Here is a 17,479-nt window from a genome sequence, read left to right as displayed (position 1 = left end):
GAATTTTCACCACCGCGGCTCGAGTCCACCTCGGCGGATCCAGACCCAAAGCCTGCGGTGATCTTCTCGTTGCCCGGTGCCCGTTTGAGCAAACCACGACGACGCGTCCTTTCCCATGATGAGTAGGCAGATCGATTCCATTTGGGACACAGCCCGGCCATATCAAGCGGCCCATGACATGACCTCCCTTCCCAGGTAATACGTTTCTGATATCAAAACAACTACAACTCCAAAGGGGAATATCAATAGAAAAGAGGGGCGCATTTGCGTCTACCGCAGTAGGTTGTTCATGTATGACAGCAAAGACATCCGCGCCCAGGCCCTGCGGCGCTGCTGTAAGGCGAGATGCACCAATCGAACCTCGCGTGGCCGCCATGGGTTAGGTCAGTCTGCTGGGATAATCCACCGCGGACTCGCAGTAGACGTGACTCTCTGTCTCTCTCTCTCTCTCTCTTCCTCAGCCCGTTCGCCCACGCCTAGCCTATCCGTACACACGCCTGCCTACACCTACTACACACCCACAGCACCGCGTCGATCTAGTTCCTATGTCCCTTTTTTGCCGTCTCAGGGCTGGACTGGACAACTTGTCTCAAAAGTGTCTCTGCCTTGTGTCTCAGACCTGCCATCCCAAGACAGGCATCCAAGTTTCGTTTCTTAGCCGTTCCAACTACTTAGCTCCCAAAAGACATGAGCGTGGAAGAACAGCCGGCCTTTGGGAGGGTGGGGGAATTGATGATGTGCATTCGCTCGCCGCCGCCGCGTCGTGGCGCCGAGAAGCCAGAATAAACAGCAAAGACCCTTGCTTTCGGAAGATGCGTGGTCCCGACCGCTGAGCGCTGGATCAACGAGAGATGCTGGCCCAGTTGTGTGGGATGTTCAAAAGGGCAACACTGGGTATCGACTGATTCTGCCTGCTCGGCCGGCTTGCTCTGGCCTGGACCAGAAACGGTTTGTTCGAAATGTATTACCTCCTGCTGCCATAACACCTCCCTCTTCCCTCCCAGTAAATAGTTTGCATGCCGATTCGCGTGCTGCAGCTGGCGCACGTATTTCAAATGCAACTCGACCTTTTTGGGAGACCCAGCTTGGGGATCTCAACATGCACAACCACACAAAGTCTCCTGCGCCGCCGCCATATTACCGTGATGAGTTGTTCAAAAACTTGCACATACGATCCCTGTCCGAGATCTCTTTGCCCCGGGCTCGAAGCTGCAGGCCCGTCGTGTTCGTTCCGCAATCCCAACCTTCCTCATGATCGGGGCCGTCAGTAAGCATGCATGGCATGTTTCCCATCACCGAGTTCATTTCGGAAAGCCTCCGCCATCGCAATGCCCCTTTTCGCGCGGACCACGTGACACGGGATCTCGACGTTCCTCCTCCATATATACATAGGGGAGAGGGGGGGCGGTCGCCTTCAGGCGGCCTGGTGGCGGGCTAGAATCCCTGTTTCGACGCAAAGTACGCCTTCATGTCGTCGACGCTTTCTTGGGGGATGGTGTAGACGGGGTGGATCGTCCCGACGCGGTCCTCCTCGTTGAATACCTGTGTTCCTTCGGCACAAGGCGACGCCACCCACTTTGGCTCCGATAGGATCGTCTCATCTTCGTTGACATATGTGAGATCCCACTGGTGCTGCGCAGAGCTCAGTCCTGAGAGGACGTAGCAAGTGTGGTACGCATCCGACGGCCTATCACTCGAGTCAGCGACGAACTACCCAGATCAGGAAGCTTCTATCATCATCGCCATCTCACCTGCTGGGCTTGTCGCGGAGACCGCCACGTTTGGAGCGGTCTTGACCGCAACACAAGATGTATCGAATCAGCCCCTCGCGACTGTAAAGACTGCCCTGGTGGGGAGTGAAGTTCGCCTCGTTCGGTTGATCCTCGAGCTCAATTGCGCCTTTCAGTACAGCGTCGATCAAGGGCCAACACCCACCGACCCAATGGCTGTAGCAGCCGTCGACGAGCTTATTTGTGCGGCCACTGAAGCCACCCTCCGGAGCGTACTGCCTTGACGAGAGCCAAGAGATAAGTCGTGGCACGTCGAGGAATCTGTCATCGGATGAAGCAGTCAGTATGCGCTGCTTTCATGTCAACCCCTCAGTGGACGAACGCGGCGGGATACGTACTTGGGAATGATGCGATGCGGAGTGTCCAGGATCGAGAGGCAGCCCAAAGCGCAGAAAGCATAGGCTCCATGCGCTTCACCATCCGGCTTTCCCGATATTCCACCCTCAAACGTTTGGCCTATTGGTGAGCGACGGCGAGGCAACCAGGCTAAGGTATGACTTACATCTGCGTACATAATCCGCCAATCCAGTGAAGAGCGTGGGCCGCTCAGGCGTCCACGCCGGCGAGTCGGTTGAAAGGTCCAGAGGTAGGTTCAGGAGGGTTACAATTACGGCTGCACAGTATGCTCCCCTAGAGACCTGTCAGAACTATGGCGCAAACCGAGAGAGGGAAAGGACTGAAGAGGGGGGGGGCTGGTGTCAACCCACCTGACATCTACCTCTCCGCCCAGGGCCATCTGAATCCCGCCACTGGGTTGCTTGAGAGAGCAGAGCCATTTCCACATGGCTTTCCTATCTATCACCTCGTATGCATCCTCACCGCCGACGATGGCGAGGGCGAGAACAACGGCGTAGGTTGTGGCAAGGTGAGAGTCCTGTCCGTGACCGCCGCCGATGCCACCGGAGGGGTTCTGCATTGTACGCACTGTCTTGATCAGGTCTTCCCGGTACACTGCGGTGTCGTAGCCGAGCAGAGCCAGGGCGTTGAGAGACCAATACAAGAACCATGGCCGACTCGCGTCGGCAGCCACATACGGGGCCGGAAACCTCCCGAGCTGCTTCTGGAGAAATTTGATGTGGTTATCACGGAGCAGTGAGGGTACTCCGTGGGCGTTTTGATCGATGTCGCTGTCCGTGGCAGCCAGCAACGGGACACACTCCCGCACCGTAGCATCCTGAGCATACGAAGTGGCCGTCGGGAGCGTATCGCGCACAGGTGGAGACGCCGTGAAAAGTTCTGGCACGGTACTGTTCGTTTCGATTTCTTCAATTCCCAGATCACTCAAGTCGTCGATAAATTCCTCGTCCACGTCGCTGTCGGAGCGTTGCGGCGACCCGGTCTGGGCCGATGCAGCCATACTTGCTGCGCGCTTGATGAAGGTGACTTTGGTACGGCGCTTGAGAGGTTTGGTGCGGGGTCTCATCTCACTCAGAGGCAGACTGTGGGATGCGAGCTTTATGAGACGTCAAGAAAGACTCAGACTCCCATAGGTTAACGATATTATCAGGACCTGATGTTTCAAAATCAAGAAGATGTCTTAGTTCGGAATATATTTGCTTTGGGCAGTAATGATGGATGAGATGGGCTCTTCCCACTTGCCATGATGCGCCTAAGAGAGGAAGTTCATAAAGGTGGGGCATACTCAGATTGATTGGCTGTCCTAGTCTCCGGCCATTAGTAATCACCGGATTCCTCACCACCAGACATCCCGTCACATTGTCAATCTTCAACGACATCCCTTGGAGACTCGGACCGAGATGATGGTAAATTTCCCTTACGGACACAAGAAAATCGAGCTGTAGACTTCCTGGTTAAATAGTGAAGCCAGGACTCCTCTTCACAGAAAAGCAGATAATTCTTCTGGCGACCCTCTAGACGACGGTACCCCTCTCCCTCTTGAATGTCCATTAGACTTTCAACGTAGACTTTCCTAAGCGCAACATCAAGACCTGTACATTCTCAGACATATCATCTAATTTTCTTGCCTTGAATCTTGACCAAATACCGTATTCTCCAGTGTCAGAGCCCTATGGGCTCAGCAATCGACATTGACAGGGACTACTTGTGTTCATTAGGGTGGCCTGTCACTCAATGCCTCACCTTTGTTTTACCACTCCTCCTATCTCTAGTGTTACTGGTAATGTTTTTCAGTCAAACTTAGTTATGGGGTACTGAGTGCCATGTAATAAAGTACTTGAAAAGAGTAGCAAGGCGATGATGATGAACGTAGTGGCTGTGAGGAGGGGGGATTTACATGTTGACTAGCACCCAATTCCGTCACCACCTGCATGCTCTTCAACATTACATTAGAGCAACACGAGTTCAAGACTCTCACTTTTAATGAAAACATAAACAACTTTGTTAAAAATACAGGCTGTTTCTGGCCTTTTGATAGAATGTGTGAGTCACTTGGCTCTCGCGGTAGCCTGGTTCAAAGCTATTGAATATCATTGATCGGGGTCTAGATTAGCTAGCATTTCTAAATCCCTTGCAACAAACTATGCCTTTTTTTTGGTATCTCGAAGTCTCTCAATCGGTTTCGATCGGGTGAACCGTCCTAACAGCCGTCGTATGAAATGCTGAGACAACGCCTTACCCATAGCTTCAATACTGAGTTTCTAAGGCAATCAAGGAGGCCATTAGAATGTGATCAGGGCCTCACCAAGGTCGGTAATAGGTGCAGTCTGAAATAATATGGCATAATCTGTCTGGTGAAGGTTCTAACTTTGGCTTGTGGTTTACCTACTGGTATAGATGCAATGTTGGGCTTGGGTCAGTCAATAGCCAAGAGCATCAATGTCCAGCAGACTCCGTAGAGCGCCAGCTTTGAACTAAAGGTCCATGCTGTAGATTAATCGACACTGATAGACCTAAAGGCTCTTCGTTGAAGTTTGTTAACGTCGAGGCATGGACAAATTCGAAGAGACAGGCGCAACAGCTGAAACCCTCGTTAGACCGATTGCTAATTTCACGTAGAATTTGATTGTTTTCTCAGTGATGAGAACGACTTTTGATTCCATGGCTTTGAAATATTACACTGAGCTCAGTGATTCTCACGGCTAGTCTTTAGGGTGTGCTTGAGCAATTGTGCCCGGGGTTTGCAAGTCACTCTTCAGGGCCGTCCCTTCATGGATCAAAGGACCAAAGTGATGATCCATCGCCCGTGTCAGACTCATGTCACAGGATCTGCCTCAGTCAATATTCTGTCTCATCTTGGGACTATTATAGAGCTATTTCGAACCGAATGCTTGCGTGGGATATGCTCTTCATATTTCCAAAGCCAAGGTCTCCATAGCAATGTGGCCAGACTCTTCAAACCGTCTGTCCCGAGCAAAGCACGATGAACCAACAACCATCAATCTAAAATTATCTTACAAAATATCAGACCTCACAGATTAGGCAGTCTGCGGAAAGCACGGTAAAGACACTGTTAATGAAAGATTAAAGTTTCCTACAGCCTAAACAGACGTCTGCAAAGCGGCAACTCTACTTCATCCGATCGCCCGCTCGGGCCAGGAAAACTATCTTCGCCACGAACCTCAAATCCGACAACGACGTCTATTTATATACGACATCCAGCGGTTTCATAGCACAAATAGCACCTGAGCTAAGTGCCTGATGAAGTCGTTCTCGCAAATGTCATTCTGTGTTGTACATATGCTCTCGGGTGTATAGAGCTTCGGCGAAGTGACTTTACGAGAGAACATCTAATCCAAACCCGGGCCGACTGGACTGGACTGGAGGAACGGGAGAATGAAACACGAGCCATAATCGAGAGAGCCCGAGAAAGATAAATAAGATAACTGTATGCTTTGTAGCCTTTTCAGAACAATGATGATGGCTTAAGTTGGCTCTCGATCTGGTGATTCGGGTAATGAAGCAACATTGACAAGCCGAGTAACCTGCGATGATGCCACAGCCATCTTCAAAGACTAACGAAGCCAAGATTAAGAAAACAATAGGACCTGCGGATACGAAAATGAAAAAGTAAACTCTTCAAAAGACGAACAAGTGACTCAATTACGGATAACAGCATCAGAGTCACGAAATCAAATGAAACTCAACGCTCTAGACTGGCAAAGCAACAGGTACGTCTACTAGCCATCATGCCCGACTCAATGTACCACCATGAGTATGACGCCCATAGCTCAGGTCATCCAGTCATGTCCAACATGGGCATCGAGAGCTATCCAGGTCCGCAGAGGCTTCACGAAGTTGACTCATCACAAGCCCAACCAACATTTCTCGGGTTGCCTGGATCACATCACCGGGCCTCTCGGGCTTATTTTCCCTGGAATGAATTGGAAGCGTATAGTGCCGTATGAGAATGACGCAACATCCATTTCTCTCAGTTTCATGACAGCACACAAGTGTGGAAAAATCCCGAGTCAATTGCAATTCAATTAGCACCGAGCAGACAAATAATAGCTGCCTTGATGGTGTGACTAGTTACAAGCCTGCCCACTCACACTACCTGCGGCATACAAGTTTTTCCGCATAGTGTATAGTGCAAAAGAGAGAGAGCGGTCAATAGCGCCTGGGATTACCATTGGAGCCAGCGCAGCGCTGTGCGTCCCTGCATGTCCAAGGAAGCAGACAGACGTTCATGTGTCAAGAATCCTGAAGGAAAGATATGCAAATTATCTTCAGCAGCATTCCAGCTGCGCGGAGAATAGACCTTGCAAAATGCCTTCCAAAAAAAAAAAAAAAAAAAAAAAAAAACCCCACCACACTGGGTATTTTGGTCCGTTTCTGAATGGAATGGTGGCATTCTTGAATCCCTTTGAGATGGCTGCGCAGCTTGGACCACACACCACTTGAGGGGGTAACAAGCGGTCAAGATCTTGAGAGATCCGAGCACCCTCACTAGAGGCGGATGGCGCCGCGATAGCTTTGAGGCCATCCAGTGATCAGACCTCGGGCTGAGTTCGACTAGGAACGACCTTCGATGCCAGGCATTGGCATCGACATCTCTGTCGCCAAGTTCCAGTGAAAACTAGCATCATCGTGAGTCCGTCAAATTGGTTGTCAGAGAGACGAATTGCAGTCGTAAGTTGGGCAGGGCTTGGGAGAGAGTTCCGTGCCCCGCGTCCGACGGAGGAGGGGTTGAGGAGGGGTCAGCGACCCTCAATTGGCCCCATCTTCAATCAATTGAGGGTTTGCGTCTCACCTTTGGCTTGACCAAGTATCAACTCGAGTCCCGACCAAATCAATCAAGACCGTTCACCCGGACCAGCCTTCGTCGATTGTTAGGTACCAACCCAACTGATTTCGAGCCAATGCTTTGAGATGACAGCCACGAGTCTCGACTAGCCTCCTGTCTCTCTTAACGGTCCAGAAGCATTACTCGCATCACGTAATGCAAGGAAGATAGTCGGTAGGCATAGAGAGTCCTCGGGCGAATCCCGCCAACGGCCAACATGGGATGCGGCATGATTGGTTGACGGCCCTACCAAGGCGTTTTCTTTCAGAGGGGAATCTCACACCGCACATTCGAAATCCAGGGGATGGCTTGCAGCAGGTTTCTTTTGCCGTACAATAGGCATGGGGGATGGCGGGGAGACACAACTGTGCCTGAGCAGCCCCTTGCCGGTTCCCCTTGAGCTGCACCAATGATCGTGGGGAAAATGACTCTCGCCCGCATTGCGGCCAGACAATTCGTTGGCCTCTTGCTGCTCCGCTCAGTGTCGGTCGAATTTGGCTGGCATGTTAGTATGGGACTGATTCACTCTGGCACGAGGTTCGCATCTCAAACGAGACAAACGGCTTCGTAGTATCGAACTCAAAGCTTCGTACAACGTCGGCTTCGGCGGATATATGCTTCGTGCCCCTCGTGCCCGTGACTGTCTAGAGACTCATCAAATGTCCGGTCCGTGTGGGGTCCGGCGGCTTCATGGCATTCCGTAGAGGAGGCTCATAACTGGAGAAACATGAATGGTCAGAGGTATAGTATGCGAGATGATGTGCAATACGTTATGCCATGAATGCAGGTATCCGAGAAGAGGCAAGTGGAACAACTCGCCATCAGAGACGGTGCCTTTCGGAGTGGGCATGTTGGGCCAACTACGGACTGAGATGTCTGGAGTCTGGCGTCTTTTTGATAGAGAAATTGGCGTGTGCAGGGTCTGGCCATGGCCGTGAACGGATGTACTGGGAACAAGCGACATCGATCGGGGAACTGACGCAGATCTGATGTGCCTTATTTGCAGGCAAAGCCAATTGGAGAGACGTGCGTTCGCGGCAATGAAGAGCTAAGAGGGACTCCCGCTTGCGACGTTGATCGGTCGGTCGAAGCAGGAGATAATGGGTTGCCTTTCGGAGTCGGGATATACCTTGGTTCGCAGCAACCTTCCAATATAGCGACGCACCTCCAGACATTATCCGTGATACGGGTGGGGAATAACTCGTCGTGTTAAGTCGTTGCTGGCCGCTGGCCGTACCGCGTCAAGCTCGGCTCCTCGATGAACATGCCTGAACCCTGTACTGCGACTTGTTTCGTCATCTGCAACTGGTTCGTTTGACAGATTGAGGGCTGTGCACCCATTGCCCCTCCTCATTGTTCGAGCTAGAGGAGGCAGATTTGCTGAAGCCTCGCAATGGTCTTTGCACCAGCACTCCGCGATTCGCCTTGTACTGTGATTGGATGTTCAACCAACCACCGGGAGGGTAATAACCGTGACAGCAGGCCGTCGGATCATTGGCACACGATTCAGCGATCCGCCAGGAAGAAACTATTTCCGCGAGATATTCTCCACTGTGCCGTATGACCCGTCCATCGTGAACATTGGCAGCATCGCGCACCGTAGTCCGGCTTTGCCTACGCAATCGGCATCGACGACAGTCGATATCCATCCGAGATACGAATAGCTCTGGGCGACCTTGGAGCCTCGGAATGCCGATACAGCCAACAGCAATGCAGAAGAGCCCCTCGAGGCTCAGGGCCCGGCCGTGGCGGGGTCTGCAAGAAGACAATCCGGACGCAGGTAGTCTCCACGCTTGTGGGGAGAGAGGAGCATCGGGAACATCAGGTCGTTCTGCGCCAGAAGCCCAGGGCCCCAGGCCCTGTCGTGCCTGGCAAAGTCGGCCATTGCCAATGGTGGCTTTGTCTATCTGCAGTTCGTAGCGGGGTCTGTACTGTTTGTAGCGAAGATGCAATCCATCGGACGAGGGGCTTCGCCTGGCGTGCGAATCTGCGATAGCTCGTTTGGTTTTGTTGAGCCGACTGTTGTTAGCAGCTCGGTGCCTATCCAGGCGTAAAAAGCGACGTCGCAGCTACGAATAGTCTGTTCTCGCCATCAACCAACTCGCATAGAGTACCACGCTAGCTGCAGGTGTCTGGGCACTGGCTCAGTTATCGACTGGAGCCCGTACGAGAAGATTTTCATCCTTGCGTTTGCTAATGTACCATGGCAGATCTGCGGCAACTTGCGATCGAAACCTTGCGCAACAGGCGACTTATCAATGGCTGCTCTGGTCCTGGCTCGTGGGGCTCTAACTGCGGTGGTAGGGGGCGGCTTGAAAACTCCGAAGGGTCTGGTCAGTGGTGAGAGTGGTGGCCCTGACTCTACCCCAGCCCATTGTGGACTTGGCATCATGGTAAGGGTCGAGAAAGCCAGGTTTTCATCGCGGCCAAGGGCTCATTAAGTTTTATCGACCGAGGCTACGGTGGCTACCAGCGGGCGACTTCCACCTTGGAATTATCTGTTCGGCGTTGCCGCTTGTAGAAACAAGGCGGCAACAGTGGCATTTCCACAGCATCGTCGGTTGGCCGGGTGGAGGATCATTCCACTCTTGGGTGAAGGGCGATGAAGCGAACGGGACCCTGACGGAAGATGACAAGACAGATAGGAGGGCCGAAATGAGGGCCAACGTGCCGTTGACGCGAGGTGCAGATAGAGTTGCCTGTTGACAGCAGCCGATCCAATACCGTGAGCTGATCGTTCCCCAGAGGGTCAGAGAGAGAGAGAGAGAGAGAGAGAGCCATGGGCGTCGTCCTTTGTCAAGTCTTATTGCACTGTGCAGGGTGCGCTGTCCATTTTGGTGTTTCCCCCACTGCCTGGACACGTCGTGACTGTTGCACTGCAGACGCATCAGCCATTGACTGTGTCCGTACAAGCCACACAGGTCACAGGTGATGCCACTGTGATTGTGTGAGGACGGGAAGCACAGTCGAATGCTGATCAATGGAGCCTTGGCCAGCAGCCGGTCAACGTCCGTGGCCTCCGTAGCTCATGGTGTCGCGAGGAACGGACGAATGCCTCGGGGCAGCCCGCTAGGTCTAAGTGTAAGTTTGCACGGCTGATGACTGATTGGGATGACCCTGTCAGTGTTGCCGTCCAGGCTCGTCCTATGTTTTTTTTGAGGAGGGATTGATAGCTGACGCTGGACGTGCTTGATGGGAGACGCTAGAGGCGGCCGGTGGTGGCGGCTGCAGCAGCGTCAAGCGAGAGGCGAGATGCGTCCAGGTCGTCTCTGGCAGCTCAAGGTCTGTGGGAGCACCACGAGTTGCACCTAGAGGCTAGGCGAGCCTGCTTGTTAGGACGCAGCCTGCCTGGCCTGGCTTGCTTGTGGTTTGGGTCCTGCAAGTGCCGATGGCCAGCCAGCTCTGGTTCTAGGTCGAGCCTCGAGCCCGAGCTCTGCCCTGGTATCGGGTTCCTCAAGGCTCAGGGTTGAAGCCTCGAGGCAATCTTGGGGTCAGTCGCGTTTGACGCTGTTGAGGAATCATCCGAAGAGAAAGATGACCCTGGGGGCGGCACTAAGTCATCATCCGGAACCTGATGTTTTAAAGTATGGCCTCGTCGGCCACTTTGCTGTAGGCACGAGGAGAGCTCTGGAATGTGGGCTCTCGGTCAGGTATGACCACGATATCCGTAGCGCCAGAGACGACAGAAAAGATGGTGGGTGTGTGACTGCGCCGTAGACAGAGAAGAGAGAGGCAAGAAGCCACAATGGGTGACGGGAGTAAAGGAATCCGACGCGGGCCTCATGATTCGTGAGAGTCTACACAGTAGAGAGAGAAGACGGACGGCATGATCTGGCGTTGAGAGGAAAAGTGACATTGGTACCTCTGTACGCTCGCTGGTCGGTACGTTACTTGGTTACGTGGTGGCAGGCAGGACATGGTGAAGGTGAGGTGGAGGACACTTCACGGCAAACTGGAGCGAGGTAAGGTGAGGGCCGTGAGGTGAGGCGGGCGGTTGGGCGGGCGGGTTCAGCGATGTCGCCAAAGGCGGAAAAGAACGTTTCCATTAACGCTCCCAGGGTGGATCCGGTACGTACTGATCGATGGAGGCTGCGATAGGTAACGCGATACGTACCACTGCGGATGGCAGATGGCGTGGGTGCGAGGATGGCAGCTCCAAGCCTCCAAATCCCGTCCCGTCCAGAAAAGACGTCCGACCCTCAAGGTACGTACCTGGCCAGAGCCACAACCACGTCTCGCTTTCCAATATCGATTTCCAGCCATTCGCCATGGACAGGGTTTGCAGCAGTACCTGATAGGTATGATGGGGGGCAGAAAGAGCCCAGAGGCAGATGGAGGCAGCTGGAGAGAGAGAGGCTCCAGCCAGGGAAAAAAAGAAGATGTTTAGCGACATGTTTTACAACCCGCTCATCCCACAGTACCTTACCAGACGTGCAGCAGACGTGCCCGTCAACCCTTTGGCCCAGCCTGCAAAAATACAGTGTCGAGGAGGATGATGTACAGTCTCACCCACACGGAGGCGGCTGGGGTGATTGGATGGAGTCGAGTTACAAAGTGGTCCTCGTGAGCAGCCGCCCACCCCACTTTCATGGATGATGGGTCCAATGGTCCAATGGTTCAATGGCCTACTATGGTAAGGTAGGTAGGTACCGGTCCAGTTCTTTCCCATCCAGAAAGTATCAGCTTCCTCCCGTCCTCTTGCCAGTTCTTACCAGTCCAGTCCAGTCCAGTCCACCTCAGTGCAAGTGCAAGTGCAAGCGTACAAGTGCAATCCACCCACCACCCACCACCCAACCCTCCCACCTCCTTCCCACTGGCGCAACTTTGGAGCGACACCCCCCGGTCGTCTCCGCTCCACACTCGTGCAGCTGCAGAAGGAGCTGTGGCCCCGTTCATTGGCTCCTGCTCCCGGCCGGGGCTGGAGGTTCAACTGCATCTCTCACCGCTTCTTTCGCGGGCTCGTCGTCGTTCCTCTTCACCCACGCATGCCCGCTTTTGGGGCCCCCGACCAAGTCTCTCGCCCTTCTCACCACCCGAATCTCTTCCTACCCACCTCGTCTTCCCCCCAAAACCTTTGTCGCCGCTGCGAAGAAGGTCTCTTGCTCCCCTCATCCACTTCACCACCACCCCGACGAAAGAGCGGTGTCCTGGGGAAAAAGGCCATATCTCTGCTCAAACTCCCCTTTCTCGACTTACACCTATCCGTTGTTGGTCCTTTTTCCACGACTGATCTTACCCAACATGAACGTCAACTTCGATACGAGTGGAGGCGACGCCCTCTTGGACCTCTCCTCCTTCGACCAGCGGGACCGGTTTTCCTATGCCTCGCAAATCCCCTCATCCCAGAACAGCCCCCAGAGCGTCACCAACATGCCCGCTCAGAGGATCTGGCCCATTCCCTTGGATATGACCTCCAATGTCGCAGCCTCGAGTCCTCCCGAGGACCAACAAGCCCACTCGCCTTCACATAGCTCCTCACCTTTGAGCCAGCACTCGCATCATTCACCATATCAACAACCCGTCAACTCATTGACCGACTGGGCCCTGCAACAACATCAGCATCAGCAACAACAGGCCCCTCATGGATTGCCCGATTATTCCCAATATGTCTCCGACGCCTACATGCCCGTAACATACAACCCATATGCCCCGGGCTTCCAGACAAATCCCATCGACTTTCTCCCCGCCACGACCCAGGCGCTGCAGGCCGCAAACTTTCAACTCGCATCCGCCTTCAACACGATGCCTCCCATGGACGACACTGTTCCGGCTATGAATTGGAGCATGGGAATGGAGAGCTGGCACGATATCCAGGCCGCTGCCTCAGCATTGCAAATCGACGGTCTGTCACATAGCATCGGCAGCAATTCGCCCACGGGGACCTTCCTCGAGGTCCTGTCCCTGCCGAGCACCGGCAATGGAGAGGGGTGGTCAATGGTCGTTGAGCAGGGTTCCGGAGCAGGATTCGACCACTTTCAACAGGCACAGCCCAATGCGGCAATCTTCAACCCCAGCCAGACGCTTCACTTGAGAACCAACTCGGATTCGTCGGACGGCGCCAATTCATTTGAACTTGGCAGCTATGAGGAGATTGCTCCTTTCCCCATCTCTCCCTTCTCCCCCGAGTCTGATGGATACGTCGATGCCGGATCTCACCGCAATTGCTTCGGAGACAACCACAACCATGCTCATACTCACAGCCACGCTCACGCACACACTCATGCCCACGTTCACAACCACGACACAGTCAGTCCTGCAGCTGCCGTTGCTCCCATGCCCATCAAGACGACCACTCCGACCCGGCCAACTCCCGCCAGCGGCTCCGGCGCCACATCTCCCCCCATCCTCACCACCGCCCGGAGAAACTCGGGCCAGAGACGCAGCCCCGTTACCGGCAAGGCCACCAAGGCCGTCATTCGCCGCACTTCAACCGGCAAGAAGGATGGCACCGAGGTCAAGAAGGTTGGCCGCAGAAAGGGCCCTCTTCTACCCGAGCAGCGCAAGCAGGCGAGTGAGATTAGAAAGCTTCGTGCCTGCCTGCGTTGCAAGTTCTTGAAGAAGACCTGTGACAAGGGTGAGCCTTGTGCTGGTTGCCAGCCGTCTCATGCCCGCCTGTGGCAGGTTCCTTGCACTCGTATTGACATCAAGGACATTGGCTACTTCATGAAGGACTGGAAGGCCGACTATGAGCGCCACCTTGGACGTGGTGTCTCAGTCTACAACGTCAAGGGCTTTGCTCAGAACGAGACTGTCATGTGGATCACTCACGGCTATGGCTTTGCCCTCCCCGTCTACGTCCGCGAGGTCTACGTGGCCGATGAGAGCTGCTTCCAGGTTGACTGGGTTGAGTCCTGCTTGACCGACCAGGAGCCCATCGACTTTGACATCCGCACTGAGAGACTCGATGTCGGTGCCAAGGGCGTTTCCGTTGAGGCTCTGTCCGACTACCTTGACAAGCACATTGATGGAGGCTTCGAGGACTTCATTGAGGACCACTTTGAGGGCACACCCTTTATCACCGAGATCCTCAAGACTGCTCACCGCTACTACGTCAAGGAGCGTATGCCTGTCATCCGCAAGGCTCTGAAGCTCGTCCTCGCCTACAACCTCACCCTGCACATCACCATGGTCGAGAGCCAAGGTGAGGATGTTCAACTTGATGGCCAGATCGATGATGAGGACTCCAAGTACTACGGCAAGACCGTTGCTCCCGTCATGATCAACTTCCAGATCAAGTGTGCCATGGCCGACATGTGGCGTGAGCTTCAGAAGGAGATCCTCGAGGAGCTGTCTGCTCTGTACTCCAGTGTCTACAGCGGCGAGCGTCTCAAGAACTGGCCCACCATCTTCATGCTGGCTTCCATTCTCCTCGCTGTCTGGGAGGAGATGCAGTTCGACTGCCACTACCGTGTCCCCGACCCGGCTGCTGTCAACAAGTTCTGCAATGATATGGAGACCACCCCTGTTGGTGTCATTGTTGGCCTCTTCCACGCCATCTCCCAGAAGCTCCCTGCCTTTATGGACTGGGACACCGCCAAGCACGGCCACCTCCTGAACAACAACGTCGCTGTCTGTGAGGCTATGACCGAAGTCCGTCAGCATGTCATCAAGCACGGTGAGTTCTCATTAATTCTGCTCATTCTATCTGCAGACTGCTAATAGTCCGAACAGAGGCATACCTGCGTACTCGTCCCGACGCTAGCTTTGACCGTAACGACTTCGACTGCTTGTCGAACAAGTTCTTGTCAAAGCTCGTTATCCGCGCCAACTGATTGTCCTCTACTGTGCTATTATTATTGCTGCCATACTTTTTCCTTCTTGAGATTATGATTTTTGAAAAGCCCCTGGGTGGGCCATCTTGGTTGGCATCTCTTTTGTTATTTCGAGTCACAGCGACGGCGTTGAACGAGACACCACACACACCACCACACACCACAAGATCTCTATCCCACCTCTTCACTTCACTTCTTTTCGGCTGGTCACCTCCCCACCACGACGATTCATCGCGATGTGTTACGACCTTTTATCATGATTCAAATTACGAATGTATGACTCGAAGCTTAACGGGGTTGGTGGTCTGGAGTCGAGCGCAGTCAAGAAGGGCTGCGCTGCGGCAAAGAGAGACGCGACATGCGCCAGGGACGTTCATGGAGACGATCATGCCGGCACGACAGGCAAATGACAGAGCATAGCAAGCATAGACGATTATGATATGCATTGGAATTTCTGGGCGTTGGAAGGGCCCATTTGCAAAAAAACCTTCACGCAGAGAATTGGAGAGGCACAATTGGCCGATATCGGCATTTTACGCTGTTGTAGTTAACTTGGGTCAAAATCGATATATCGAGATTGTTTGTTTCGCGCCCTTCACACAATGAGTTTAGATGCAATTCGTTAAACCGTGTCTAGAAGTGAAGCTTTCATCCCAGGTGATATGCGGACACGCCGGTACGGATATCTTTGAGATAAGGCAGGGGAAAGATGAGGGTCAGATGAGACAGCATGCAAGCCGCGGCGTGCAGCCCACAACGTGGTGAACCACATCAGATTAGAGCAACGTGATCTAGTTAGTCTGGGGGACGAACCTCTGCGGGATGGGCTTAAAGCAGGGTCAAAGAGGGGAAGAAGGGCCTTATCGCAGCAAATGGGGAATAGAGGGCACTCTTAGGCCTTTGGTACGGTTTCGCCCGAACCAATAAGAAGAGTGGCTGGAGGGGCAAGGATGTTTATGGTGGTGGTGGTGGTGGTATTTGTGCTGTAGAGGAAAAGTGCAGCCAACGTGGTCGGGTTGTACCATTGTCTATTAGGTATTGAACGGGGGCAGTGCCGGGCGCGGGTGTGTATGTGTGTCTCGCTCGTGTGGGCGAAACGTCGCCTTTTGGCCCCTTGGAAGGAGAGCGCGTGAACGGATGTCGCGATAAGGCCCGAGCAACGAGCGAGCAAAGACCGATGTCGCCATCGCTTCATTCCTCGGCTGACGAAAGCGTCGCTTCGGAGGATGATGCGGAGGTTCGCATTCTTCTGGTCATGCTGAAGACGACTTTTTCAATGAGTTAGTTGTCTGTCTGGAGACGCCGAACTGGGATCCGTATAATTTTTCTCTGCTTTGGCCTGGAGTATTGGCAAACTGTCTGTCTGTCTGTCTGTCTGATTCGGGCGGTGGTTCGTAAAATCAGGGTTCGGGAGAGGTTTGGGGTGCAATGGCCTTTGGGATGACGTCGGCTCATTTCACCTGCCACCCCGGTCTCGCCGGTCCTTCTCCGCACTTTAGTGTTTGATTCTGTTGTTGTTGTTGGGTGAAGAGTGGTCGGCGACATTCAACAACAACAACAACAACAACAACAAGAAGCCGGGCATGTCGAAAGGAAGGCATCGTGGAGGCTTAGGATGAGGTTGAGAAAAGCTTTGTATGGGGGCGACGGGATTAGCAAGCGAGCGATTCGGACGGGGCAAAGATTGACCAAGAGGCTCTGGAGGTGGCGATTCTCATGTTCGCTGCCGACTGCTTGCTTGAGTGAGACGGAGAGTCTGAGTGCGTGTTGAGTGGTCGAGGACTCAAGTTGGGTTTGTTTCCTGGCCGCTACGGTCTGCCTATCCGGGTGGCGGGTGGGGCGCTTGATTGTCAGTGACAGTCAAGGCCGGGTCGGACTTGTTTCTGACCCTTTTTGCTCTTCGGTCTTTACGCTTGACTTTTGGCTGGCGCCCGTGGAATCCGTCAAGCGCAGGTGAGACACAACGGATTCCAGTCAAAGGTGTCAAACCGAAGCCAGCCTTGCCAGCCTGCTCGGTTTCGATATGGAAGTATCGAGTCTACCGGCAGCTAGCATCGTGGGCATCCCAAAGGATGCGCTCGGCGAAGTCTTCAGCCCCAGTGTCTGTCGTCGGCGGTGACGATTGTTCCCGGTTGTGTTGGACGTGGTAAACAGAGGTGAAGTGAGGACGCCTGGGAAGAGGCGGAGTAGGTACAGGGATTGGCGGTGGGCCTCTTGCGACCCATCAGTTCATCAGTGACATTTTCGAGACGCTGCGGGAGACTAGCGGTATCGAAGCCGTGGAGTGTTTTCCTATGCAAAGATGAGTCGTCTTGCAGCTTCACCAAAACTAAGGCAGAGATCTCGAAATCTTGTAGAAGCAGACACTCTGATGGGTATGCCAGATCGGATCTTCCACCTTGCTGTTTTTTTTTTTTGTTTTTTTTTTGTTTTTTTTGCGTGTGTTTGGGCCTTGGGACTACTGCGCAGGGGCGGCATGAACGAGACCATCTGATCAAAGAAGCGGCGGCGACGAGTGGCCAACCTTCCAGCGCAAGTCGCAACTGAGACATCAGGCACAGCAGTCTGGGTTCCAGCCTTCCCAGGTTCGTGGTCAGGAAACAGGCGATAAGGACCAAGGGAAAGGTTCTTCTACCTCTTTGAAGAGTGAACTGTGTATGAGCTTGAAGGTAGATGTACGACTTCCTCAGAAAACCCCACTTGGTTCTGGAGGG

At 53.6% G+C, this 17,479-nt stretch overlaps 3 protein-coding genes across 3 annotated transcripts; 2 read left to right on the top strand and 1 right to left on the bottom strand.

Annotated features, from left to right (window-relative positions):
• Positions 1–1,434: 1,434 nt before the first annotated feature.
• Positions 1,435–3,147, bottom strand: BDZ83DRAFT_570290 (prenyltransferase and squalene oxidase; the record flags this gene model as incomplete). The annotated part of the gene is made up of 5 exons (XM_060504285.1): positions 1,435–1,687; positions 1,752–2,051; positions 2,129–2,246; positions 2,293–2,420; positions 2,498–3,147. 5 exons carry the CDS (start codon positions 3,145–3,147, stop codon positions 1,435–1,437), a joined length of 1,449 nt encoding a protein of 482 aa, XP_060368693.1.
• A 4,255-nt stretch (positions 3,148–7,402) lies between these two features.
• On the top strand, positions 7,403–7,983 carry BDZ83DRAFT_648586 (uncharacterized protein; the record flags this gene model as incomplete). Its single annotated transcript, XM_060510195.1, has 3 exons — positions 7,403–7,530; positions 7,565–7,659; positions 7,781–7,983. 3 exons carry the CDS (start codon positions 7,403–7,405, stop codon positions 7,981–7,983), a joined length of 426 nt encoding a protein of 141 aa, XP_060368692.1.
• A 4,251-nt stretch (positions 7,984–12,234) lies between these two features.
• On the top strand, positions 12,235–14,765 carry BDZ83DRAFT_716952 (uncharacterized protein; the record flags this gene model as incomplete). Its single annotated transcript, XM_060511897.1, has 2 exons — positions 12,235–14,608; positions 14,665–14,765. The coding sequence occupies 2 exons, from the start codon at positions 12,235–12,237 to the stop codon at positions 14,763–14,765; spliced, it is 2,475 nt and encodes an 824-aa protein (XP_060368691.1).
• Between the last annotated feature and the right edge of the window lie 2,714 nt (positions 14,766–17,479).

The sequence above is a fragment of the Colletotrichum acutatum genome (genome assembly GCF_030867785.1).
Source record: "Colletotrichum acutatum strain CBS 112980 chromosome Unknown BDZ83scaffold_16, whole genome shotgun sequence".
NCBI classification, from domain to species: Eukaryota; Fungi; Ascomycota; class Sordariomycetes; order Glomerellales; family Glomerellaceae; genus Colletotrichum; species Colletotrichum acutatum.
The sequence above is the reverse complement of the archived record's forward strand: the minus strand, read 5'-3'. Positions and strand labels throughout refer to the sequence as shown.